At 44.2% G+C, this 27056-nt stretch overlaps 1 protein-coding gene across 22 annotated transcripts in view; it reads left to right on the top strand.

Annotated features, from left to right (window-relative positions):
- Nucleotides 1-26188, top strand: part of rimbp2 (RIMS binding protein 2) — a 119477-nt gene extending 93289 nt beyond the window's left edge. For 7 of the 22 annotated variants that reach the window (XM_035378609.1, XM_035378610.1, XM_035378608.1 and 4 more), the window contains 15 exons: nucleotides 5350-5501; nucleotides 6144-6923; nucleotides 7625-7774; nucleotides 8801-8953; nucleotides 11178-11957; nucleotides 13540-13654; nucleotides 14298-14432; nucleotides 16903-17072; nucleotides 17229-17397; nucleotides 18264-18326; nucleotides 18769-18872; nucleotides 20576-20602; nucleotides 21083-21154; nucleotides 21921-22055; nucleotides 24837-26188. In XM_035378609.1, the coding sequence (XP_035234500.1) occupies nucleotides 5350-5501; nucleotides 6144-6923; nucleotides 7625-7774; nucleotides 8801-8953; nucleotides 11178-11957; nucleotides 13540-13654; nucleotides 14298-14432; nucleotides 16903-17072; nucleotides 17229-17397; nucleotides 18264-18326; nucleotides 18769-18872; nucleotides 20576-20602; nucleotides 21083-21154; nucleotides 21921-22055; nucleotides 24837-25031 (3200 nt within the window). In that variant the 3' untranslated portion in view covers nucleotides 25032-26188. Of the gene's footprint in view, nucleotides 1-5349; nucleotides 5502-6143; nucleotides 6924-7624; nucleotides 7775-8800; nucleotides 8954-11177; nucleotides 11958-13539; nucleotides 13655-14297; nucleotides 14433-16902; nucleotides 17073-17228; nucleotides 17398-18263; nucleotides 18327-18768; nucleotides 18873-20575; nucleotides 20603-21082; nucleotides 21155-21920; nucleotides 22056-22920; nucleotides 24036-24836 lie in introns of those variants that run through there. The other 15 variants (XR_004761164.1, XR_004761163.1, XR_004761162.1 and 12 more) reach the window with 14 other exon arrangements.
- The last annotated feature ends 868 nt before the right edge of the window (nucleotides 26189-27056 follow it).

The following is a 27056-nucleotide window of genomic DNA, read 5'->3' as shown; positions in this document are numbered from 1 at the left end:
GCGCTGATCAGAGATGGAGAATTAATTCAGAGACCCCCTCTGCGGGCTGTGAAAGTCAGGAAACCAGCTAAATCAAAGTCTCTCGTCGTTTCTGCCGCAGCTGAGACATAATAGCATTTCACGCACATATTCTCCGCTCGCGGAAGACTGCAATAATGGCGTTTTGCCGTTAGATCTGCAGATGGTGCGTGCTCTGTAGGATTTCAAGGGTCCTTCATCGAATCACAAGGAAGTGTTCTTTATGACTCCCCTGATTATTCATCTTAATTCGGCGCCATTTTAGCGCATTTGCAAAACAGACACTTCAGATCCTAGGTGGCAGTCATTCTTGCTTCGACTTCCTGCAGTTGATGTTATTCCAAGCGTACACAGCCGAGAAGAGTCCTTATTAAGATATTCATCAAGCAAGAAAGGTTTCTGGCTGAATGGCACCAGGCAATTTAACAGAGTAAACGACTTGCTGGGGTTCTGACAGGCTTTGTGCCTGTAATATTAACCGGCCCCATGGCCCCATACCTCTGCTTGAGTCTTAGCCTGGGTTTCTTTTCTTCTCGTTTTAAAATGAGCTGCACAGACCCTAAGGATTGCTTTGTTCTGGCTTTGAAAAAAAAAAAAAAAAAGAAACTGCTCCATATAAATAAATATCTGTAATGAGCGTTTCCTGTGGTTGGTGATATGGATCTTTATGAGGATGGGAGCAAGATCAGCGAGGGAGAGGGAAACACAGGATGCTTAACGCGCGCGAGTAATTTGTTTCGCTCACGGGGACTCCCCTCCCATGAGACTCCCCTCCTTCTGCTTGGCAAACCGGGAGATTCTTCAGTCATCGCGCGTGGGAGCGCTTGCCCATTCAAAACCACGCTGCCAATTCACAGCAATATTTACATTCATCTATCCGTCTCTCGGATTTACAAGGAACACCATGTTATGAGAAATTTTCGGAACCCTATAATTCACTGCCAGTTTAATGACAGAATTGTCCTTTAATTGAAGGCTCGTTTTCTTATGCGGATCCAATAGTTACTATACAACAGTGACAGTACACGTGTAATTTTTGTGTATATCTAATGGCTTGCACTGGAATCGCAGTCTTTAAATGGCTGCAAAAAAACTGAAATTAGCACAAAATGAAAACATGCATTTCAAAATTGATTAAGATGATAACAACTGTCTGTATTAGGTAGAAATCCACAACAACTAAGAACTGACACACCTGAAGGTTTGCCTACCTTCTTTTACCTGAATATAGGACCCAGTACTACAAAGATATGATAATGTTGGTTGGTAGGGTTGCTGATTAAATTATTGACAAGGGAGTCGTGAGGGTGTAGGAACGGGGGTTGGTGTAATGCTATTAATTTCATAGTTTTAATGTAATACTATAATTTTAAGTAATTATATGTAATACACTGGTAACATAATACTAGTAATTATATTTGTGGGTCATACTAAATGTGTAGCAACCCCAATTTGGAAAGCGATTCACCAAAGTGTTAAACATATTTGAGTTGTCTGCATCCCACCCCCTTCCCTCACCCCCCCCCCCAAAAAAAAACTACTGAAAAGATAATGTATATGAAGCCCAAGCAACCTTTGTATCAGCTATTAATGAACAATTACGCAATAATAATATCAAATGTATTTTCACTCAAATGATTTTCTTCTAGAGAAAATGGATAATTACACACATTACCCTGTACCACTGTTTGCTCTGTACCACCAGTGAGTCATACATTTAAAGTAGTTATGCATGTTTCCTGCCCTGCCATTGGACTGCCAGTTCAGTTTTTCTTTCCCCTTATTGTGCCTTCCTTGTGTAGTGGGTTATCAGTGATAAACCGTTTTCGGAAAAGTAATTCAAGGACAAGTCACCATCCTAAAATGACGCAAAGGATAATCTGTGCTCAGCCCACTGAAAAATAATTCCAGTCCAGTGGTAAACTGGCATGTACTGAAAGTAATGTCAGAGCAGAAGCATGGAGCCAAGAGTTGATAGAGACAGGCAAGGCTAAGTGTTATTGGAAGATAAGTACTCCATGTTTGGGAGTGGACCGTTTTGTCGAAGCAGTTGTGTTTTTGTGCGGGCGGGTTTTTAGAGGTGAGCCGGGTTGGCCTGTTAATTTGCTGCTTGAAGGCAGCTAACATTAGGGGCATTGACCTTGCCTTGTCACCGAGGCTCTTGATAAGATAAAGATGGCATTTGAGTGCCTCTCAATTACAGGGAATTGATCTCGTTCATGTGGATTAAGCTGCAAATTAGTTTCTGAGTCCCGCACCCTCTCCTGTACTTGTCGCGCACCATGTCCCAAATCTTCGCTGTCTTTGGCCAGAACTCAGAGCGCTGATAGGGAACAACACTGCCAAGCAGGTAATTTCCGCATTAGAAACAGACACAGGAAATGTACTTTTCCTTCAGCATTCGAAACATCGGACTCGGTGACCTGGTCTGTGATGAGTAACAGAAGGAAGCCTTTCCATGACTACAAAATGTAGTGAACATAATGCAAGGCAGTCCTGACCTCAAAATTGACAGAGAGATATTGGAAGTTGATGAGAACTGAATTTTATGTTATTTTTGTTACCTGTAATTTTCATGGGCTTCATGGTCTGTTGGTAACTGGGCTGACCTGAAGTACGGAAATATGGAAATTGAGGTGAATTTGAATGTCTGGATTGTTTATTACCCTGCATATTTGTAGGACATAAGACTACTTGGCTTTGGGCCATTTGACCAGGTTTATTTGTCTAAAAACAGGAGTACCTGGTTTAGAATATGCTACAGTAATGATTATAAGTTGCAATAAAAAATATAAAATTGTGCTTATTTTTTTCATTTATTATGCCATGTTGCATAAACACATCAGCTAAACATTTTTGTTGATGTTCTGATGATGTAATGACTGAACACACAATGTGTTGTGATTGGGTTTCCTTGCCATTTAACCTCATAATCACTGCCTAGATGATGGAGAGATCGCGTTGCGGCTATCCAAACAATGCCACGTGACCTTGTGCACGCATGCGCATGTAACAGTAAAACAAACAACAAACCCTGGTTAAGATTACAGGATAAGCAGAAAACCAGTTTTTCTCATGGCCTGAAAGGCTGTCTAAAATCATATTATAGGATCCATACGTTAATCACTTAATCCACATAAACTGGCGGATTAGGATGCAAACTATTCCGTAAACATGTACTGCAGTCCCTCGGTTGTTTCATTCTAGCTGTTGTTTTGTTCTTTTTTTGAATCTGTTTTTTTAGTACTGCTCAACCATCAAACCAAATGAATTTCTAAAGACTGCATATGCACAGGGAAGCAAGGAAGGATTTACAAAAGAAAAACATTTTAAAATGCAGTACGGCTAAGCAATTTGCCTGTACTTTGCAAAAGAGAAAGGCGTCTTGTTCTGGCAATTTCCTCTGCTTTACAAATACGTAGATCCTGACAGATCCATTTCCTCATGAACTCCTATTCATCTGAACTGCCTCCTGTGAATATTTCTTCACGTCAGCCAAAGAACGCAGAGGCAAAATGAATAAGGAAGGAATAATTCAAAGACGCGCAGGAAAAGCTGAATGTTCAAAACGTTTGCTTCTGCTTCTCGAGGCCATTTTCCTCTCCCTGCTCCTCGTATTTCTCCATTTAAAAAAGATGTGTTGATGAACATATTCTGACAGCGCCCGCACAGGTTTCCCTGAAATTGTGCTGAGCCGGCAGCTGGCTGCGTCTCATCGCTGTTTATCACCATCAAAGCGCAGGTGCGCGCGCGGCTGCGCAGATGGGAGACCGGACGCCATGGTGCTGCGCAGACGGACTTCATTCGGCATTAAAGACCGTCCTGCACTGCAGAGAACGGTGGTTTGTTTTAAACACGCATGAATGTCCGCTGACCGATTGCGTGTACTCGATGTAAAGGGGACAGTGCATGGGTATATGATATTCAGAGTAGCTTTGGGGCAGAAGTGTGTGGTCCTGTTGACGGTGACCGACATCCACGTTCTGTTAGTCCCCACTGCCAGGAGGCTTGCAGTTGCAGTGGTGGAATACTAAGCGTGGAAATGGAAGCATATATCAGCAGCCTGCAGTGCTATGAGCAGACAGAGAGAGAGAGAGAGAACGAGAGAGAGGGAGGGAGGGAGAGAGAGAGTGAGCGAGATAGAGAGGGAGAGAGAGGTAGAGAGAGAGAAAGAGAGAGAGATCGTTTAAAGCAAGCAGCTGCTGCATTTTTCACCAAGCGTCCCCATGCTGTGGTCAGCTAACGATTAAACGGTGTCCTGCGGATTGGAAAGCAGTGCTTTCTTATTGGGTTTTCATTATGTTACATAAATACACACACACACGAACCCAAACACCCGAATGCTTGCATACAAAACTAGGAAACAGAGAGGAAACAGTCCTCCTCTAGTCATGTGTGAGTGATGTAATCAATGTTTCGCGTTTCACAGGATATTTGTATATTTTAACACAGATCATGTATAATTTAACACAGATCCATATTATGTGTCAGGGTAGGACAAGCATGGATGAGATTATTTGTGTGCATTCTCATTGGGAGCACTGCAGCATAGTTTTTAATTGGGACTTGTGTTTGCAGGTTCCATTCCCAGACTAGTACCACGTTGTGCCCTTAAGCAAAGTACCTGATTTCACTGCTTCGCTGAATATCCAGTGTGTAGTACAGTGTGTAAGCTCAGTAAGTTGACCTGGATAAGACCGTCTGCCAGGCTAATAATAATTCCATTTGATCTCACCAGCCACAGGACTGTAATGAATGGAGAAACGTGAAGGGGTGATGTGATACTCTGCTACCTAACCTGTGGCAGTGGCTTAAAGCGGAGTTCAGCGGTACAAAGCGGCAGCTGCGCGGCATTTAACGGGCCAATGCAGACGTGACAGAACTCTTACATGCCAAACTCTTCTCTCTGCTTTCTCCTTTGTTAATATCATCTTGTCAAAATATTTTCCCCTTTTATGTCTTATTTTTCCTGTGGCCATTACCAGATTTCTTGTTTTTTTCTTCTTTCTCTTATCCTGAATTAAACGTTTTGATTCATAATGAACTTGCACGCGTAGGCATGCAAATGCAAACATGCGTAGCCTGGAGTGCCACTGTCCACAGCCATTTTGAGGTATTCATTTCGACCGTGGTCACATGCATTCCCGGTGGCTTCACAATACCCCAGTGGAGTGGAGACCTTGTGGAAACAGACTGGCTTTTCCATGAGCGACTCGGTACCTCAGAATGGTCTCCTGTGAATGTGAGTGGGAGGGTTCTGTCCTGTTTGTTTGGGCACTGACTCCTGGTCAACAGCGCTGACGTGTGCCTGCCCTGTTTGTCTCGTCCCAGGACCCCCGTTCCCGCCCCAGGACGTGCAGGTCCAGTGCGGACAGACCCCGGGGGTCCTCCAGGTGCGCTGGAAGCCCCCTCCCCTTACCCCCTCGGGAACCTCCAACGGGGCCAGCGTGATCGGCTACGCGGTGTGCACGAAAGGACAGCGGGTGAGCGGGGTCGCCCGGTGCTGAGCCGCTCTCCAGCGCGTTGAGTAATGTGACTCCTGATTGGCTCTGGCGTCGCTAAAGCGCGTGAAGCTCTCACGTCCTCTGCTGGAATAGAATGGATGTACAACACTAATCATGAATTTTTTTTTTTTTGGGAGGTTGGAGGCAGTTATATAACATGGGGGTTTCATACCAAGAGCACAGAGACTCCCTGGCCACTGCCTGATTTCCCTGAGCAAAATGAGGTTGATCCATATATCGCCCTTGGGAAATTATGCAAATCCCGTATTATTGAATAATGATCTGTTCGATGTAAAACCCACTGCTCTGTGTCAGATATTATCACATGCATGTTTTGTCATGTTGGCTTGATCCTTATTGGCAAGATTGTAAATAACGATCAGTTTAACAGAATTAACCTATTGTGCCCATATTGGTGTGAGGTGCATTCATTGATCAGAGTACTTTATTTTTCTTTAGAGAGAACTTTTATCTTTTCAGCTGCTCATGCTTGTAATTGGTACCATATAATTGTAAAAAAACACAGTTTTTTGGGGCAGTCACTTCCCTGCTTGAACGCCAGTGATGACATGGGCGTCTGCTCGAGTTGATGCGGTTGTTCTCAGTGCTGCTTTTTTACAGATCGCAGAGGTCTTGTACCCGACGGCTGACTACGTCATTGTGGAGCTGAAGAGACTGCAGGGTCTGGAGGCTCGGGAAGTCATTGTCAGAACGTTATCAGCACAAGGAGAGTCTCAGGACTCCTCAGTCGCCTCCATTCCGCACAACCTCCTGGTGCCTCTGCATCCCGCACCACACCCCCACCCCCACCCGCAGGCCCACCCGCAGCCCCACCCAATGCCCCATCCACAGCCCCACCCACCGCCCCATCCGCAGGCCCACCCGCCACACCTCCAGCCGCACCCAACACCCTACCCGCAGACCTATCCGCCATCCCACCCCCAACCTCAGATCCACTCTATGCCTCAACCCCAGCCACACCCCCAGGCCCATCCTCCACCACACCCCCAGCCCCAACCACTTCACCACCCACAACCCCAACCCCAGCACCAGCCGCACCCCCACTCCCAACACCACTCTCAGCTGCACCCGCAACCCCACCCTCACCCCATGCCCAAGCCCAAGCCATTAGCAAGTGCCAGAGAGCCAGAAACCAAAGAGCAGGAGCCGGGCGTGGCTCACCACGGCATGCGGCTCAACCAGCCCTGGGAGCCGGCTCGCTCGCCCTCGCCCCTCCCCCCGTCGCACGGGCACACCCTGGAGCCCCCCCACTTCCAGGGCCGCCGCTCCCCTTCTCCGCAGAGGATCCTGCCCCAGCCTCAGGGAGCCCCCATCCCCAACACCGTGGCCAAAGCCATCGCCAGGGAGGCGGCGCAAAGGGTGGCTGCCGAGAGCAACCGGGTGAGACCCCGCCCCCCTGAGATCGCAGCCGTGCCACCTGAACACTCCTGAACACACACAAACACACCTGACCACACCTGAGTTTCGTGCTGAAATTCACAGCACAAGAGCTTGATAAAATGCCTCAAGGTGTGAGAATAACAGACATGATGGGATTCCCTTTAATATGACTGGCAGTAGGCTTTCATTGTTCTGAGAACATCCGATATTTAAACTTTTGTCTAATTTTGTGAGTGACAGTACTTTCCATCACAAATGGTGTGACATGGACTAGTACTAGGATAGTATTCTGTCATTAACACTGTAGTTTACAGTTTCATTTTCATCCACATGCTTAGTAGATGCTGTACACAGTTTTCATTTTACAGCCTATGATTTACATAGCTGGATGGTAACTGAAGCAAGTCAGGTTACTTACCTTATTCAAAGCACCCCTGCTGGGAACCTTCCGCTTCTGGTTTACAAACCAAGCTCATTAACCCTGGTGCATGTAGCAACTCGACTTCCCGATATGACACGACAGGAAATTAAAGTTAGCGCGAATTGAGCTGATAGCATCACTTTGAATTAGTACACGATTGTCAATCAGCCTTTATCAGCCTGCCTGGTATGTAAATTAAGTGAATGGAGTCTCATTTGAATGTATGTATGATGTGCCTTTACTGTACTTGCAAGAAGGCTGTGTTTGCTTTTGTTTGCAGGTGGAGAAGAGGAACATCTTCAGTGAGAGGAGCAATGCCGTTCACCCCCTGAACTCAGATGAGGAGGAGGAAGGGTACGAGTCGCCCCACGCCAGGCGGCGGGGGGCGTCGGTGGACGAGTTCCTGAGGGGCTCGGAGCTGGGCAGACAGGTGGGCCCAGAACAAGCAAAAAAAAGGGGCAGCGGCGTCCACTTCATTCACTTCACCCAAAAATATGTACATTACAGGCATTTAGCAGGCGCTCTTATCAAGACCAACTAACACAACCTTCTACCTAGTATTTCCATTGCTGGATAAATACGGAAGCAATGCAGGTTAAGTACCTTGCTCACTGCAGCATCCCATCCATAAATCAAACATGTGATCTTTAGGTTACATGATCAGCTCCTTACTCATTATACTACAATGTACAGATGCTTTCTTTGAGTATTAAAGCCCTGCCTAATATGTACACTGCTGGATGGGCCAATGATAGTCTGATTCCCTGTAATATGATAATTAATTATAACTTCATTTTTAAATTGCGTTGTTTTTATACATGTGTGTCAGCGCAGCACCATTTTGTTTCCAGTTTCAGCTGCAAGCTCTCAGTTTATGAGCTTTACTGCATAACGGAAACACATTTGGCATCCCACACGCAGTGCTGAAGTATGGCTTTGATTTGTTAATGACTGCTGCCCCCGGCCTTAGGAAAGGGGAAGAGGAGAAAGCAGAAAATCCCAATTCTAACATCCTCATTTGCATATTAGTCAGCAGGACTTGTGTGTTTTGCAATTTGTACAGGGCACACACTCCAAATCCTGAAGGTTTTGGAGGGGCTATTTGCATTTTTTAAGTAGACCTTATTCGTTCTGTGCCAGAGTGTATAAATATTTCCTCTGAATGATGCAATGATGAGCACCAACAGGCAAGAATAGGTCAATACAGATGGAGTGTTTTATGTATGTTATAATGACTGTTATTTTACACTGGGCGATCTGATGAACAGATTATGATTTAATTATGCTGGCAACTCAAGATCAAAAAGCTTATAAAATAACCAAAAAAGAACAAGTCCTCCCTCTAGTGCTGTAACAGGTGTATTGCATTCTGTTACCTTACCAATACTTGGCTGCATATTAGTCAAAAAGAACGGTCAACTGATTTTTTTTTTTTTTTTAATCCCCCCCTCCCCAGCCACACTACAGCCACAGCGAGGAGTACCAGACGGAGAGCAGCCGGGGGTCGGACCTGTCCGACATCATGGAGGAGGACGAGGAGGACCTGTACTCCGAGATGCAGCTGGAGGAGGGCCGGAGGCGCAGCATCAACTCCCACAACACGCTCAAGGTACAGGCTTAGCCCTGCCTCTTGGAGGGGGGTTGGGTGGAGTTTGGGGTCCCGTCTCGAATGCCTCCTGGCTTCGTCCCTCTCTCACCTCCCGGACGGGCGATTGACTGTGGCCCCGCCTCCGTGCGCGCCTGCTGTGTGCTGACAAAGCTGTCTGCCTGTACCTGCTTTATCATTCACAGCATAACGCATCCTGATGGCTTGCATACTGCACATACATGCAGCATACACACACGCACAGGGTCCTCCTCCTCATGTATTGTAGGACGCTGGTAAGCTCACTGTGACTGATCTGCAGGTGAATGATCTTATACTATGCAAGATGCAGCAGTATGAGCTTGCCTCTTGTGGGGTATTATGTGGACCTGGTAGAAAGTTTGAGTGAGTACAAAGTACTCATTGGTGTCAAGTGGTGGAGTACATTTGAATAAGATGGGTATTAACTCCATTGTAAATGTTTTACAAGGATGTTGTTCTGGAAAAGTACTGTGCTTAGCTTTAAAGTGAGAACTGAGATATGTCATCAAATAGAATGCTCATGACTTAACTCGGGAATCTCATTTAAGTGAGTCTGCTTAAATGAAATGGTTATTCATTTTTTTGTTTGCGTTTGTCTCATGTTATTCCTCGTTTGTGTTCAGTTATTTTCAAGATGTGGATGATTATTTTGTATTGTATGTAGCCTTGTCTTCAGTCTTCACTCAGTATGATATTGGGGCAAGTTTGTAGGGTAATAATCGGGACTGACGGGGCTCATGCAGGTTCCAGTGCTTAAAAATTGCTCTTACACAAAGAAATTCAACAAAATGGGGAAGAGAGTTTGTGTGCAAAACTAACTGATGGCAAATAGAAACAGGAGAAGTTCTATGAATACCTCTGTATCTATTGGCTGGAATATTGGCGATGTGAAACGCCTCCAGTTGACTTTTGTGTGATTCCTTTCGGTACATATACCTGTATCTGCACCCAATACTAACGTTCTTTCAAAGTTTTGGGCATAATATATAAGTGATTGAGACTCTTCCTCAAATTAAGACCATTGTGGCAAAACAGAAGATTTGTGTCTCATAAAACAAGTTCACTATGTCCTGAAAAAAACATGTATTCCAACTTGATACACCCAGACTGCATACTGCATCACGGTTTTGTTATTTTTACTGTATCTTTTTTCACCACAATATCACAGTTCACAATTCCATCTTGTCACAAAGCACAGGGGCAGTAATCTGTTCATACCTATTCATATGGTGTTAGAGATGATTTAATTAAAATTAAAAACAATATTTTTTATTTTATTTTTTTGCCGTGGAATTACAGAGCATCTCTTTAAGTGGAGACGCCGGGGTATCATTGTATGGTGTGGACTGCAATGGGTGATTGTGTAGAGCAGCTAATTGGTTTATTAGATTACACCATTTAGAAGGGCTCTGCCTGGCCTAAGCATTCAGCGCTAATGGAGTATAGAACAGCAGGACTTTGGATTCAGCAAGACAGCAACAAAAAAAAACTAAAAAACGCACACACAAAGAACACTGCCTATCATGTCTTTAGTTTTAAAACTACTTCTGGAAAAAACTTAGCTTTGAAACTGTTAGAACAGGAAACTAAGATAGTAATGCTAAATAGTTGTGCTGTGCTGCCCTTATCCCACTCGGCTGGGTAAATCTCCGTTCTCTCTCCCTGAATGTGCTTGGTACTGTACACTTTTTCAGTCACTGTTGTTCGTTCCTTTACTTCAGCATTTCTGTGCACCTTTCACCACTGTCACGGCATCCCTCCATTTGTCCCTGAGGATTTATTTTGGCAGGTTTATTTTTTTGATTTTGAGATCTCACTGGCTGATTTCAAACCCCCCCACCCCCCACTCCCCCACTCCCCCAAGCTGGTAAATCCTCTTTTCAGTGCACATCCTCAGTGTTATTACCATTTCTGTTTCTCTCCTCCCACAGATTCCCGTTCGAAGCATGCCATTTCGCTCATGGAATGAGACTGCATGCATTACGTTTCACCATTGCCTCGAATAACTAATTCTGTCTTTATTTTGTCTTTTTTTCCCATTTTATTTTTTATTCACACACTGTGTTGTGTCCTGCCTGTTCTAACACCTTCAAAAAAAAAAAAAAAAACGAAACAAACAAAAAAACTTAAACCAATTGTGTTTTTTAAAAAAACCGACAAACTAACCGAACCGCTGCAACCGACCCACCCCGGGAATGGCTCAAAGGCCTACTATAGGCGCGCGGATTTTGTGGAGGAGCGGGACAGCTGGGACTTGCAGCGGGAGGTGGTGCGGCAGAAGTCCCTTCGCAGCAAGAGGCTGCACAGCATCCCCGAGGTGGCGGAGGAGGAGCTGGACGGCGGGGAGGCACTGGGGCAGCGGCTGCGCTTCGAGGAGGCCTGCCCCGGCACGCCGCGCCCCTGCTGCAGGACCCCCCGGGCCTACTACCAGGAGCCCCCCCAGCTCCACGCCCACGGCTCCCCCGGCAAGTGCTGCCGGAGGCTGCAGAGGCAGCGCTCCTCCCCCCGCTTCCCCGACAGCCGGCCGGGCCCGGATGAGCGGGCCCCCCCGGCGGGCTGGGCCGGCCGCCAGACCACCAAGAGCCCCGACAGTGGCCTGGACTGCGGCAGCGAGGAGGAGGGCTCGCTGGGCCGCCGGGGCCACCCGCACGGCAGCCCCCTGCGGGGCCCCGTCCGCGCCGTCCACTGCGAGGGCCCCGCTGAGCGCCGCGCCCTGGCCGGCGGCCGCAAGCGCACGCTGACGCGCCAGTGCAGCGTGGAGGAGGACTTCTGCGACGTCCCCCCGCTGGCCAGCAAGACGGTCCACGTGGCGGACCTGCGGAGCCGCGAGCTGCACTGCCGCCCAGGCAGGGAGGCGGGCCACCGCCGACTGGGCGGCGACGTGGCCCTGAGCGAGGGCAGGCTCCACGAGGTCGGGAGGGCCTATCACAGAGACTGTAGGGCTCACTCAGTGGCTCAGCTCAGCAGGGGGATGGAGGAGCCGCTGGTGTGTGTGGCCTAGGCCCTCATCTGCTTTACACGCGCATCTCCAATCAGTAAAATCATTCCTTTTTTTTTTCCCCCTCTCCTCTTTTCCTTGGTGTTTCTCTTATGGGTTTTCTCTTTTTACATTCTTTGTTCTTTTTTGTGCGATGATTTAACTCCTTACTGCTGTGCATTGCGTCATTGTGCCAAATATTGATGACTTATTTTGTAGTTTTTATGTTCCTAGAGTGTGCAGTGATTTTTATTATTTTAAGTATTTTTGATTACCTAAAGGCCATTTGAGAAAGTATTTGTTTCTTGTTTCTGTTGGAAGAACCCCAAAAAATAATTGCAATGCAACTACGAGAATGAGGTCCAACCATAATCGTTTCTCCCTGTGGTGCATGGGAGAGCATCTGGTGTTTCCGTACCCCCTGGCCCCTCCCCTTTCTGCTCGCCCCTCCCCTGCCCTGCTGGCTGTGGCCACTGCAGACACCTTGGAGCTCCGAGGACTGTCCTTCCCTTCTCTCCCAGGCCTACTGCTTCTCTTCTCTTTCATAATCTCTCCATTTGCCCAAGAGTGGCTCCCTCCTTAGATCAAAGGTCAAACCTCTGGGATATTTTTGCTGTTATTTTTTCCAGAAGATAAAAATAGCAAGGAAAATATTCTTCAACTGCTGGTTTGAACATTCTAGATGAGTTGACTTGAAGTTCACATTGCTGCTTTGTTTTAATTGATTCATTGATGTATTTTCATTGAGTCATTGTTTTTAATTGTTCCAACCCAATATGTCAAGGGTTTGAAATGTGCTGACGGCATCTGACGGGAATTTGTCTGCATTTCCTTTAAACCCTGGCCCCGGGATGTTGGTTAGAATGCCTGGTCTATCCTAGCATGTGAAGGGAGTCCTTACCCGAATCACTACAGAAGGACAACCAAGTCTTTCCAGTGGCCTCTAATGGTTTGCGCTTGGCTTGCTGTTGCTCGGACTGTTAAATGCTGGATTAGTCATCACCTTGGTGGTGGTTAAACATTGCGCCCCTTCCATACAGTGCTCTGCCCCATAATGACTTGATTCTGTCCTCTCCCTGATCATCTCCTCTTCCTCAAACCTCAGCGTGGCCTCTTACTCTTCCGTGCTGGTGCTCTTCCTCCATCCTCTCCCTCCATCCTGTACACTGTTATTCGAGTCCGGGATAGGGACTCCAGGCCGAAGCCATTATGGTTGAGCCCAATCGGATATCTGGGTGACAAAGCATGTTTCCATCCCCCCTCCTTTTCTTTCACTCTCTTTTTCCATCGATCCAACAGACATGTGCAGAACAAAAAACAATGGCAATGGTCTTTAGCTAAGCATCCGATTCAGCCCAAACCTGATCCATATCACCGTTGGGCCTTCCTTTTTGTTGGTTCTGTTTGATGGTTATTGGTTTGTTCTTATTGGTTGGTTCATTGTTTTGCCTCCTAACAATTCAATCGAAATGACATGATTTTTCGTTTTGGTTCGTTATGGTTTTGGTATTCTTTTTTTTTTTGGTGGGTGGTCTCCACGGTGACGAGCAGGCAGTGGGCCGTAACGTGCACCTGTGTCTCTCCTCTCAAGATTTTAGGGAACTCCCCCTCCATGGGACGCTCGGACCGGCTGGATCACTCAGGACGGAGAATGACCCACGGCGGGGGCCCCCCCCAGCGCCGGCCCATGATGGTTCCTTCCATTGGTTAGTGCGGTCACCGCGAGAGGGACACACTGGTGTTGTTTTTATTTTCCTTTTTTTTTTTCTTTCGTATCACATGTGTACCCATGTGAGCTGGACATCTCTCCATAGAAACACCGTAGATCTCCATAGGCTTTGACAGTGTTTACCGCCCACTCCTATTCAGAATCATGCCCATACAGTGTTTGTTCTCAACAGAAAAAAAAAAGAATTGTGTGGGGAAGGATAACGCTCAAATAGTTGCCTGTAGGCTGGTAAGGTCACAGTGTTTCCATCAGCAACAAAAACACACCAGAAAAATATTATTCTAATCGTTAAAACTATGATGAGAATACACTGTTTGTTCAGGTTTAAAAATCAGGACCGTTTTCAGATATTCAAATGAGCATTTCCTAAAAAGGCGTAAAAGGAGACTTCTCCTTGCTGTTATCCTTCCCCACGTCACAGCGGAGAGTGCAAGCATTGCTGTTTTACAGCGGACCGCTCAAAGCTCAGTCCAGCTCCCCGCTCCGCCCTGCCCTGCCCCGCCCCGCCCAGTCTCAGGAAGTCCGGACGGGCCCCAGAGCACAGTAGGACCCAGGCCCAGTCCGCGAGGTGGAGGGGGCGGGGTCTGTGAATGTAACGCTCTGATTGGTATCTTCTGTAGAGATCACCATGGAGAGTAACAGTGAGGGGAGTGAGGGGAACCTCTCACCTGTCAAGGAGGATGTTTACTATGGCAGTGTAGCTCGGCGAAGGATATGGCCCGTACAGCGAAGTATGGCCTCAGATCGTCGATATGGTATGTGGTGCGGCTCCTCTCCGGAAACCAGAAGAGAAAAAAATAGTCATTTAAGAACACATGCTTCCTTCCTTGCTCTCGCCAAAGCACAACTTGTTTTGTCAATTTTTTTGGGGTGGATGCTGGTAACATCAGCAAAGGACCCCCATAATTTGTGCAGCTTTTGAGATTTTGGTGTCAGTTTGCTGAAGTGTGTGGTGAAGGGTGGGGAAGACAAGATGGCCGCTTACTGTACCTGCAGAATGAGTGTTCCCTGTATGCTCCTGTCCTGTCCTAAATTGCCCCCCTTGCCCCCCCTGTGAACGCCTCTCTCCGTCTGACCCCCCCCTAACCCTCTCCACACCTGTCCTCTTAGCTTGTTTATTTTGCATGACTGGTTGCTTATAATGAGAGGGCACCTTTGAGATGAGTAAATAGACTCCTATTCTCCATATAAGAGTGTCCACCCACTCGTAGTGAAATAGTATGAACAATGCTCTTACCCATGCCAAACAATAAGTATTTCACATTCCACTTAATGTCACTAAAGTAGTACGACATATCTGTGGAAATTGGGTTATAGTTATAAGGACCTGGGTTTGTAACTGAATGCTGCAGGTGTGACGCTGAGGTTTAACCTGAATTACCTCATTAAAAATCCAAACTGCATACATAAGGATTTTTAAAAATAGTAGACTGTGTCGGTCACCCTTGGTTAAAGAAATATTTCACCAATTTATAACATAAGTAATTTTATAGAGCCTACCACCATGTATTTGCATAGCGTGAACACTAGCAACATCAGAAGCTCTTGTTTACCATTGTCAGCATATTTTCGGGTTGGCTTCTGCATAGAAATATAGCAAGCCATAGTTGAATTTATTTTAATGCATACTCCCATGTGAATCTGTTGTGTGCAAGGATACATCACTTTTTGCTGGATCTTCTTTTTCTTTTATAAGGAAATAAAATGTTGAGAATACGTCTGATATTAAAACGAACAGATGCCATTTGTCCGTTGTGCTCTCTTTTACGGATCTATTGCTCTCTGTAGTTTGTGCTTTAAAACTATTAATTATGGTGAGGCCCTGAAAATGAATGGGAGTGTACTGGGAGCCTGACGACTGGGAGGAACAGTCAGCAGGAGCATCTGATGTTGCTAGCATTCGCGCTATGCAAATACAATGGAGTAGGCTCCACAAAATTTCTTGTTCTAAAAGAGTGACATATCTTTAAGGACATCTGATGAGCTAATTAACTGATAATAATTTTAATATCCAATGCTTTTGTACTCGTTTCTATGGCTTCTCTTAGTGCTCCTCTACTTTACCTATTTAATTCAGTGAAACCCAGCTGTATTGATGTGTGTTTCAGTTGTGCAGATTTAAGCGTTGATTGCAAATGTGTTAGATAGGGAAATACGTAATTATTATTGATATTGTTAATTATTACAAATATATAAATGGATAACATATAATACTGGGGACGCCATACAGAAATGAATAACATAACTACTTAACACAGGTATAAGCTGTTTGAAGGTGCTGTCCTGCATGGTGACAAATTAATTGCATGGTCCATTCATAACAGATCTGTTCGTCTGTCCGGTGCTTTGCTTCTGACGTTTGTAATTTTACAGGTAGTCACTGGTGTATGTTGTCTTGACTCCTAATAGTACCTAAAACATGCTCAGTACCACTTTCCCCTTACAACTAAACATAGTAACTGCCTTTAATAACAGCATGAAATCAGTCTTCTGACTTGAACAATAAATACCTTCATGCATACAGGCGCCTCTTCCAAGAACGTTTGAATTGAAACCTGAAAAGCAGTGCATGCACGCCTATGAAACTGTAAAACCGTTTTGTGAAACAGCAATGTGTGTTTCCCCCTGTCCTCATCATATGCATGGCCTTTGAAAATCTCCTGCATCCCACATCATTGCTTGAAATGACCTTTTGCCTTCCCTGATACCGTCAAAATGTGATTGCAAGCAAGAAACAAAGCAGCTTCAGTATCGCTCTGCGATTTCCGTGTCTGTCTTGCTGGTCTGCTCGCAGAGGTGTGCAAAAAAGGGCACTTGTCTTATTTGACATCTTATTTGTCATAATGACATATGTCTTTGATTATAAAGTGAAGAGTTTAGGTTTGCTCTCCATGAATATTCTAGTGACTTCAACTGCAGTTTGACAGATGATGTCTTCCTCTCTACCATTAAAAAACTGGCACATTAGAAAAAAAGAAATTCTGCAATCCCCCTTAAAGTGAAGTAATCACTGGAGGCAGTCAGTTTAAACTGCACCGTCAGTTCAGACTGCCTCTCTATTGAAGTCTCTCTTCTTTGCACACGTCTCCCCGTGGCAGTCTCCCCCATCAGCTGCTAAGTGGCATCTTCCTCCCAGAATGCCCTCTGTAGCCTTGAGTGCGACTGGCGCTTGTGGCACCGAGGGCCTGAAGACTCGAGCGGGCGTCTCTCATCCCTGTGTTACAGACGGCTACGGCGGCCGCGAGCGCCACTCCCCGGAGTACTACGAGGAGTCGGAGCCCGAGGACCTGTCCCGGATATTCGTGGCCCTGTTCGACTACGACCCGCTCTCCATGTCCCCCAACCCGGACGCGGCGGACGAGGAGCTCCCCTTCAAGGAGGGGCAGATCATAAAGGTGCGGCACACGGCTCGTTATTTTTTTCCAGTTCGCGCTCAATTAATTTTCCTGTTAGCGCAGTTAGCTTGTTGCGGCTGCGTGCAGAGCAAAGGGTGCAGATGTTTGCTAAGGTATCTGTTCACTGATGATGATGGACTGCAATGTGTCCCACAGATCTATGGGGACAAGGACACGGACGGGTTCTACCGGGGCGAGATCTGCGGCAGGGAGGGCCTCATCCCCTGCAACATGGTGTCGGAGATCCAGACGGAGGACGACGAGATGATGGATCAGCTCATCAAGCAGGGCTTTCTCCCGCTCAACACCCCTGTAGAGAAAATAGGTAACATGCCATGCTCCTGTCTCTTCTCTCTCTCTCTATCTCTATCTATCACCCTTCCTCTCTTTCCCTCTCTTTTCTCTCCCTTCCTCTCTCCCTCTTTTCTCTCCCTCACCCTCTCTCTTTCTCTCTCACCCTCCCTCTCTCCCTCTCCCACTCTCTGTCTCCCTCTCCTTTTTTTCTTGCTCTCTCACTTTCTCTGATGTTCGGCATCAGCTCCTTACCGCCCCCTGGCCATGCTCTGCGGTCCCTGCAGCCTGCTCGAACCCACTGTCACGGCTCTGCTTGTACAGCTGCAGCATGCCGCTGCCATCCCAAATGCTGTCACACGGGTATAACGTGCGCTTCCCACTCACTACAGGCCACAATAATGGTCTATTCACAGACCACCACTACAGCTTTTCCTCTTATTTGTCACTTCCCAGTTTCACATTATAGGAAGTAATATTTGTTGAACCAATGCTGGCAGGAACTACAATCAGATGTGTGGAGTTTTCTTTACAGCCACATTTAGCAGAAGACTGGAGTTTATTTGAGACTTTTTCTAGTTGCCACTGGTGGGTTGTCAAGATGTATTATAGCAGTAGACATCATAGTGCTTTCTGAAATATTTGACATGAATCCCAATACAAATCTATGCTATGTTGTTCACATGTGATACAGACAGGTGCCATTTTGGATATCTGCAGCCACGTATCATTTTAGAGGTTATTGGATGGTATGTTTATATGAACTGCCCTTCGATTCCGGTCAGATATCTGTGAGTTTGTGAGTGCACAGGAGGCTCTGCTGCAGGCAAGCCGGTCGCTTTTGGGCTTCTTCACTCTTTTCTCTTGTTCTGTTCTGTTTGGCTTTCCTTTCCTGTGAAGTGAACTGCGATCGTTTCAAAGACGGGCGTTCAGTAAACCGCAGGTCCCGAAAATCCAAGCGAGGTCTGTGCTTCTTTTCCAAACTAACTTTCCTTCACCTCGACTCTTTGTTTGTTTCCCCCCTCCCCCTCCATCCGTCTTCCTCTTTGTTCGTTTTTCATGGAAACCTCAAATGATTTTGCCATCGACGTTGTTCTCAGAAAGTTCATACTAATAGCTGGCATGCTTGTCTTTGCACTTCAATATCACTCATGCGGTGACTGCTGGGGTTGCAGGCGTTAACTCTCACTGTATTTGCAGTGTTACAGCTGTTACAACAATTACAGCTGCAACAATTACAGCTGTCACACCATACTGTATGTGTGTAATGACCATGGATTAGTGAACCGTGTCAGGGAGAACTTTGGAAAGGAAACCTGCGTGTTTTTGTGTTGGAGAAGGAGCGGCAGGCAAACGTTAGGCTGACCAGAGCCCGCGCTGTCTTGTCTGTCCCTGCCCGATGCAGAACGAAACAGGCGGAGCGGGAGGCAGCACCCGGTGGCCACGCGGAGGATGGTGGCCCTGTACGACTACGACCCCAGGGAGAGCTCCCCCAACGTGGACGTGGAGGTACTGCCAGCGCCACAGAGTGACCCCTCAGTCTGAATGCACAAGCATGCTTTTCCTGCCTTTCCCTGGAGACAATCACACACACACTACTATAACAGACCGGACACTTTATACCAGGCTTGGGGTCATGTCCACTTCAGTTTGGTCACTTCAGGAACTGAATTGAAATTTAATTAATTTGTTGTAAATTCCACATAGAATATTATGGCCATTTCTGATCCATAAATTGGATTTCTCATAATTTCCTGAACTGACTCTATACCCTGCTTAAAATCTGTAAATGTTCATGTATAAATGCCAGTCTTGTGGCTGTGAAACATTTTCAGATTTATTTTGGGGGTATCACTCAAGACTGTGGTCATAGTGCCACTGCTAAGTAATTTGGTTATATTTCATGGAAAATTACCAGTAATTACTTTTATTAAATTAAAATTGTAATTGTCAAAAGTGGAATTTATGTTATTCTGTTTATGATGCACTCAATCTTTTGGCAGTAATGGCAGAAAAGTGAATGGATTTAAGGCAGAAGGAAAAACTATTATCTGTTAGCAGGGAAATGAGTTCCCCAAACTGTGCCATGTTTCCCTCATTCTCCTTCACTACTCAAAGCAATGGGACATTATTGTGCTCAAAGGGCCTGCAGTAAAGGTGAAGTGGCCGATAAGGAGTGATAATTCCCAATGTCTTATTGCATTCATACTTCAGTGCTGTGCTAGACTGTATTTTAGATTTTACAGTATGTAGTGCAGGCTCTGATTAAATTTGGTTCGAAGTGCACGCCTGCATACGACATGCACTGTAACACTAATGGTAGAATGTGTAGAATAGTTTGACTGCAGAACAGTTATGCAAAATAAATGCAAATGTTTTCAGACTGCAACAAGACATTAAAATTCATAATGCTGTGATAGAATAGATCAAGCTGGAATATCTTTTGATGCAAACACTGTTGGCTACAATACGCACTTGCGCTGGACGGAAAAACCCAAAATATATAGGTGTTTCAAGGGTGCACAGGTGGGGGGCGGGGTGGGGGTTCGGGGGGCAGGGTGCGTTGGAGCTGGTCATACACAGTGCTTTTCCTCATCTATGTGTGTAGTTCAGTCACGCTTCCTTCTCCCCGTGTTTGCTGGTGCAGTGAATGAACCCTGCTACTGCCTATGTTTCTACTGTTGTGTTTCATGATGTGGATTTTCTCAGTGATTCTTTGGGTAAATTACAACTTATTTTACCATAGAACTGTTAAAAAGAGTGGAGGATATAACAATTATACCGGCACAATTCAAACATAACTGAATTGTAATACTATGATTGTTTTATTCGTGGGTCATCTTTTTTTGGAGTTTTAGAGTGACTGGGTAATCCTTTCTGCAAGATTTTGATACCTCTGTTGAATTCTAATTTGCTAAAGGTTTGGCACCTATTGCTTGTCAACTGATGTCCTCTGGTTACTTGTGAGAGTACTCTCTTGAAAGAATAAGGGATTGTGTGGCCTTTTTTATATTTGTTTGAAAACCCTAACAAGAAACAATTACCATCTTTGATGGTCATAGGTCTTCTTATGGGATGTGTGTGTGTGTGTGTGTGTGTGCGCGTGCGTGCGTGCGTGCGTGCGCGAGTACGTATATAAACTCTGCCATTTGCTTCCACTTCCCCTTACTCCTGGGCGGTTAATTGCTTTCACCTCTGCATTGATGCCACAGACAGAGTTTGGGAGGCTGGATCTGGAGGTGAGTGGAGTAGAGAGGCCCCGTTGATGAGAAGGAGTGATTTCCCGCCCGTGTTGTTTTAAGCCCGCCCCTCAGTCTTTGATTGACCTGCCTGTTGGGTGTTAAACTCTAAATGGTGCTTGAGATGAAGTAGGTAGGCAGTGTTGTGTTGCGTTTATTGTCCGTGTTATGATGCTCTCTTCAAAGACCCCACATTTGGTGTGCAGAAGCTTTCACAGTCTGCCTAGCTGGACTGGCCATTGAAGTATAAAATGCATCTGGCTTGGCCGGTAGTTGGAAGAAATATTTTATACTCTTATACCACACAAATGAGGGAGGGGGAACGTTTTATTCATCACCAATATGCTGGTGTTTCTGGAATAAAATGAAGGCATCATAAACAGATTTGGCTTGTTTTTGTTATGTTCTTGGTCTTTTGCGTATTCAAACGTCTGATTGGGTGCCTATACACATCTGAGGACTACTTTGTTTCTGTCGCAGGCCGAGCTGACGTTCTGCGCAGGCGACATCATCACTGTTTTTGGGGAAATCGATGAAGATGGGTTTTATTACGTAAGTATATGATGAGTTGCGCTGACTGTGGGTGGGGCGTTTCTCATGGGACAGGCCATACACTGCTCCTCCCTCACAGCTTTTTCCAAATAAGATGATTTGTGGGAACTCTCCCACATGCAGTAACTCTGTGCTCAAGATATTCAATCACTCATCATTTGGAACTACTTGCCAAACTGTCATGTCAGGGATTCTCCAGGAGAAAAATCTAGAGTAATTGGATTCATCAGTAGCTTATATATTGCGTTTTGCATTCATACAGCCAGAGATTTTACTGAAGTGTAGGGAGTTTAGCTGCCCTGCCCTTTTAAGAGGGATTGCAATTCTTGTGCCTTAACCATTGCTGCGCACTTAAGCCTTATTTCTTTCCTGTACTGCTGTTTAATAATTGTTCTTATCCTGGGTTCAATCAATATTTGACCTTAATCTTGACTTACAAGGAAATATTGTGTGTTATTTTTTGTTAGCTAACACATGTTAGTGCAATTATTGATCTGCAATTATTGAAAATTAAGAATACATTTTGATCGGAGCTACCTTCTATTTTGTAACTTCCAGAATAATAGCAGGCCAGGGAGAATGCAGAGAAGAGCAGAAACCAGACAAAATGAATCAAAGTTCCCTTTTGAACGCTTATTGCAGATATTTCTGCTGCAGAGGAGAGTAAACATTTTTTTAACAAGAGACTGCGGTAGATATACATTATGGTTGTGTACATTATGGTATACATTATGCAGGACCTTCTCTCCATACTTATCCTCCGCAGGGTGAACTCAACGGACACAAAGGTCTCGTTCCTTCAAACTTTCTGGAAGAAGTGCCTGACGACGTAGAGGTCTTTCTCACAGACAGTCCGTCTCGATACGCCCAGGACACCCCCGCTCGGACAAAGACCAAAAGGGTACATCCTCTTTCGCAGTACTAGCCCTTTGTCATCCATTTGTTGTTTTGATTTGTTTACCTCGCTATTTATTCACTTGAACGTGTGCATTCGTGTGTGAAAAACAGACGGATTTGCAATGGGGAATTTGGAAATTGGTTCAAAACCACTGTTGAAATTAGAGCAGTGAAGAGAACTCCATTGTACTTGACAGAAGTACATATATGTATATACTGTTAAGGGGGGGGAAGTGTACATTGTAATATTTTTAAATGGAAATATTCATAAAGCCTTCTGTAAGAGGATATTTAAAAAAATTAAAAAAAAAGTCAAACTCACAAAGCATTTTATTGTATTTTCACAAGGAAGCATGTAAATTTAGCATTGTAAGTGCTTTATGAATATAGCCTGCATTTGATATAAAATAATCACCGATAGAACAATTAATTTAGATGGGCTGGATTGAGGTTAATATACTATGTAGTCTCTAGCAAAGCATGTCATTTCCTTTATAGGATTGAAACTTACATTTTTACCTGAACACAAAATATTATGTTAACTATCACAATTTTTGTATATGTTCCAGAAAACTTTGTTTTGTAACATTGGGTACATTCTAAAATATATTTGAGCAATACAAACAGCAAATAAAGCTACTGAAAATAGTTACAACAGTAATATTAACAGTAGAAACAATACTGTAATAACTGTATGTAAACAAATTGCAAATTAATATGTTTGCTTATCAACAGGTTTCATCTGAGATTTGTATTTCTTTGTTTATTTTATTATAATCCTTATTATTTTATTCATATTCATAGTGCGGATTATTGAAATGCCATCACTGCATTTTTTTATTTCTTTTCTCACCCGCTTGGCAAAACAGAAGAAGAGTGTTCATTTCACACCTTAAAGGCACTGTTTCCGTCACGTAAGTGAGCAACTGAGGATACCAAGAATACGCTCTCCTGGTCTAATGCAGATGACATGGGTACCCTAGCTCCCGGTATGCAACAGAAATTCTTTCTTTTTTTCCCAAAAACATAAACAATATTTTCAGATTTTATTTTCAAATTGTTCGTAATAACATAACACATTCAGTGCTCCACACGCACACGCGCACACACACACAAACATACGTAACATTTAACCAACATATGTGACATGGAGTTTCTTTGGTTTTATTGGATCTTTTTCCTCTTACAAACCCAAATATTGCTAATCAAAGGTTGGGAGTATTGTATTAACCTGAGAGAACACCCCGGCCAGTGCATTAGACAAGAAGTATGGTATCTTCAGTTGTTTCTCTGGGTGTTGTAACATTAAAATGTTCGTCCTTCATGATAAGTATCCCTGCTGTAATTCATGGTAAGCTAAAAGGCCATTGTTGCACGCCAAGATTGCCTCCTTATTGTTTGCAGTTTATTACACTCTCTAACATCCAATAAGATACCTTCCCTTTCCTTGAAGTAGTGCACCCTGCCACACTTAATATAGAAAAGCAAAAACAAAATGGTGACCCAGTGGAAAATTTCTGACCAGCTAATTTCTTCTAGAGGTTTCCAGATAAGTGCATTGTGAAAAAGTATAACCACATTAGAACTCCAATGGCATATCTTCACCATTTGGCCTTCAAATCGTCTTCTTAGCCTGGCTTCAGAGAGTGGTTGCACAGCGTGTTATTCAAAGATCCTGATTAAGTCGTTTGTGGGGTGCACTTTTTCGTTGTCACTTAAGGAATGATGCGAAATGGCTAAAGAGCTACTAACAATTTTTTTTTCTCATAGAAAATGGCATCAGTTAGGTTTTCAAAATTCATCACTATATTAACATGAGAAATGGAGAACCTTTTTGTTTTATTTTCTTATTTAATTTTATTTAACTATTGTTAAATGCTTGCAGACAGATTTGTAAATAAAACTTTTTTAAAGCAGGTTGAATTGATTCCCACAACCTTGATGAAGTTACCTTGGTGAAAAGTGATTAATTGCATCAAAACTGGTAAATTAAATACTTATCTCCTCTCTTCATATCACTTTTTATTATTCAATTATGTGCAGAATATCCCTAAAATTTTTCATTTGGACTCCTAGATGGTCGTAACTCATACTAGTAGCTACTGTCTCATGTTAATGATATTCGAGGGCACCAGTCCTTTCTCGAGTGCAATTGAAAAGAAGCCTTTTAGCTCATGATTACAATAAAGGAATATTTAGACTCTAGATGTCTCATTGTAACCTGGTTGTATTACTGATTTTACAAGGAGGTAATTGAAAGACTTGCACATACTGTCATTTTCTGTGCCTCACTGGAGAATAATCTGATAACTGTGTTCAATCTCTTGCTTATGCTGTGAGGAAACGTCTAGAGCTCAAGCAGCCAGCAGCAAAATGACCAAGTGTGTGCTAATGATGAAGTGAATACTTGATTAAAGTCTGTACTAGACCTAAACATGCACATTTACTTCTGGGTCCTGGAAGTGCTCTGGCTTTTCCAGGTGTAGCATTTAAACCAGCTTGATTTGAAGTCTGCTTTTCCATGCTGGGAAGATGGAAGGGGAGGGGGTAGTCTTCAATTCACACGTTGCGTGTGGAGGTACGCTTGCTCTTAGAAATGTGAACTTAACCTATGTGTGCGAGAAGAGGCACTTGACTTCACTTTAAAGGGAGATAACACATGAATCCAAAGGTATGGGTCGCCTCCTGAGACAAAAATGGACGAAGTGGAGGGAGTAGGGACTTGGGGGTGCGAGAGAGCTGGCTTTGTAATCCCCTGAACTGTCCCTTACGGGTCTCCCATTAGGTTCCACTGGAAAACACTGGGCCGCCCAGAAGAGCCGCCTCCCCCACTGTGCGCCAACACCTCCCTGGCTCCGGGCCCGCCACCCTGGGGCCCGGCAGCCCCATCAGGGGCCCCCGCGACATGTCCTCCAAAAAGAAAAAGGGACTACTCTCCAAAGGGAAGAAACTGTTGAAAAGACTTGGCGCCGTGAAATAAAGCGATATACTTAACTGAAGTATATACCAACCACATTCATATTACAGAAAAAAACAACTCTATTCTTTCATTACTGTAATTTAAAAAAACAAATGGGAAAAAAAATAGCTGTCAAAACTAGGATTTTCATGACAACTGTCAACTAGTCAAGTGCTGTACACACATCTAACTCGTGCTCGCGAAGCACACAGTTCATGCTCAGTTTTGACTGTATTTGTTTGATCTAAATGCAGGGACTTTTACAGGGGACGGCAGAATACCAGATGTCACTATTTTTATGCAACCTCTCCAGTCAAGTATGTTTATCGTGGATTCCAAGTGGATCAAAATGTTTTCTCAGTTCTGAATGTAGGTCAGTCAGAGGGCATTCACAGTATTTGTTACCTCTCTCTCTCTATAAAACACACATTATTAACTCAGTAATGAAAATGCTATGCCCCCCTACCATCACTGTTATTGTTGTTCTTGTAAGCTTGCCTCCAAACAAATTGGATGGCGGATGTTTACAGCCCATGACTGACTAGGATCAACGAGGGCCTTAGTATACACTGTAAACACTTATCAGATTGAATTTTTTATATATATATTTACTGGCTTTGGCATAAAAAAACAAAGCATAGGTAACATCATATTGAGTATATAGTGAAATTAACATCCAGAGAAAAGAACTAAATTCACATTTCAAGAGCATACCGTTTCTCTAAGAGGAATTGGTAAAACACGGTTTTCTTTTGGCTGCAAAAAAATACACACCCATCTGGACCAACAGGTGTCAACACTCAAGTCTTGGCTTTTTCAGCTTTTCAAAAGGGAACATGCCCCCATCACTCACGACTAGTTCATCAGTATTGAATGGTCATGAAATGCCTAGTTGAAACCAGCCTCCATGTATTTGCCTTATTGATGCACAATGGTTTGTATTTTGTCCAGTAAATGGAGCAAGAGTAGTTTGTATGTACTGTGTGCATTCATGTTAATGTGTTCCTTCTCGAAGAAAAAAGAAATGTAGTTTCAAGTTCTGTGATGAAGTGACGTGGTACTAACTACATTTCCATGTATATCTGATTTTGTTGGAGGGCAGAAGGGGGTTGGGGGGGAGAGATTGGGCTGAATAGTCCTTTTTTTAAAAATCCGAGGGGTCTGGGTCTAATTTTTAAGTCCCAAGTTTACTCCAGATTCTGCACAAAAATGTGTTCATGTGCTTACGGGGCTAATTTCTGGCCATGACCTTCATTTAAACATTTTCCTGTTGTGACAGGCAGGAGCAAACATCCCATTTTTTTCTTTTTAACTAACGGGCTGTTTCTGCATGTTCCATATTGTTATATTGATGGGAAGCCTTGGTCATTTTAACCCCCCAAAAATGTGTATTGCAGTGAATGAGGCGCAGTATGTTTTGGGCCACCCTAAAAGTTATTTGGTTTCATCATGTACACCACACTTTTGGTCCAGAGCTGATATGTGAAATGAGACCTTTCTCCTCCGTGCTTTTCCTTTACACATCAATCAAAGCCAACATTTCACACCGTTGTCACTCAGACCATTTCATTACCTGTTACCACCCACTTCCTACTCATTTTACCTACTTTTGAATGAAAGAAAAAGAACTGAGACTGCCAAAAATGGAATGTACAATAAGTTGGGTATAATTTGCATAATTGTTCGCCAAAATAAAAAATATAAAAGAATTCTGCATTTGATCCATTTAGATGTACATTTTTTTCTCCCAGTTCATAAAGAATCAGTGATTGGGCATAGCTTCTATACATATTGTTTTGAGTGACTGTTGCTCTTTTTGTACTTGTCCATTTGTAAATTGTTTTTAAATGTTTATACTTGATTTTCAGACTGCCTTTTTTGTAAATTAAGATTTATAATCAAACAGTGCAAGCTTTCCCCATGGTGTCTTCAGAAACATGTTTAAAAGTCTGCAATTGTGTGCTAGCTTTATGAATCAAAAATATATATCATTGGCCTATATTTGTGGTTATCAAATACTGTGTGGGTGTGCATGTGTACAAATTT

This window comes from Anguilla anguilla, chromosome 10 (assembly GCF_013347855.1).
Source record: "Anguilla anguilla isolate fAngAng1 chromosome 10, fAngAng1.pri, whole genome shotgun sequence".
Lineage (NCBI taxonomy): Eukaryota > Metazoa > Chordata > Actinopteri > Anguilliformes > Anguillidae > Anguilla > Anguilla anguilla.
The sequence above is the reverse complement of the archived record's forward strand: the minus strand, read 5'-3'. Positions and strand labels throughout refer to the sequence as shown.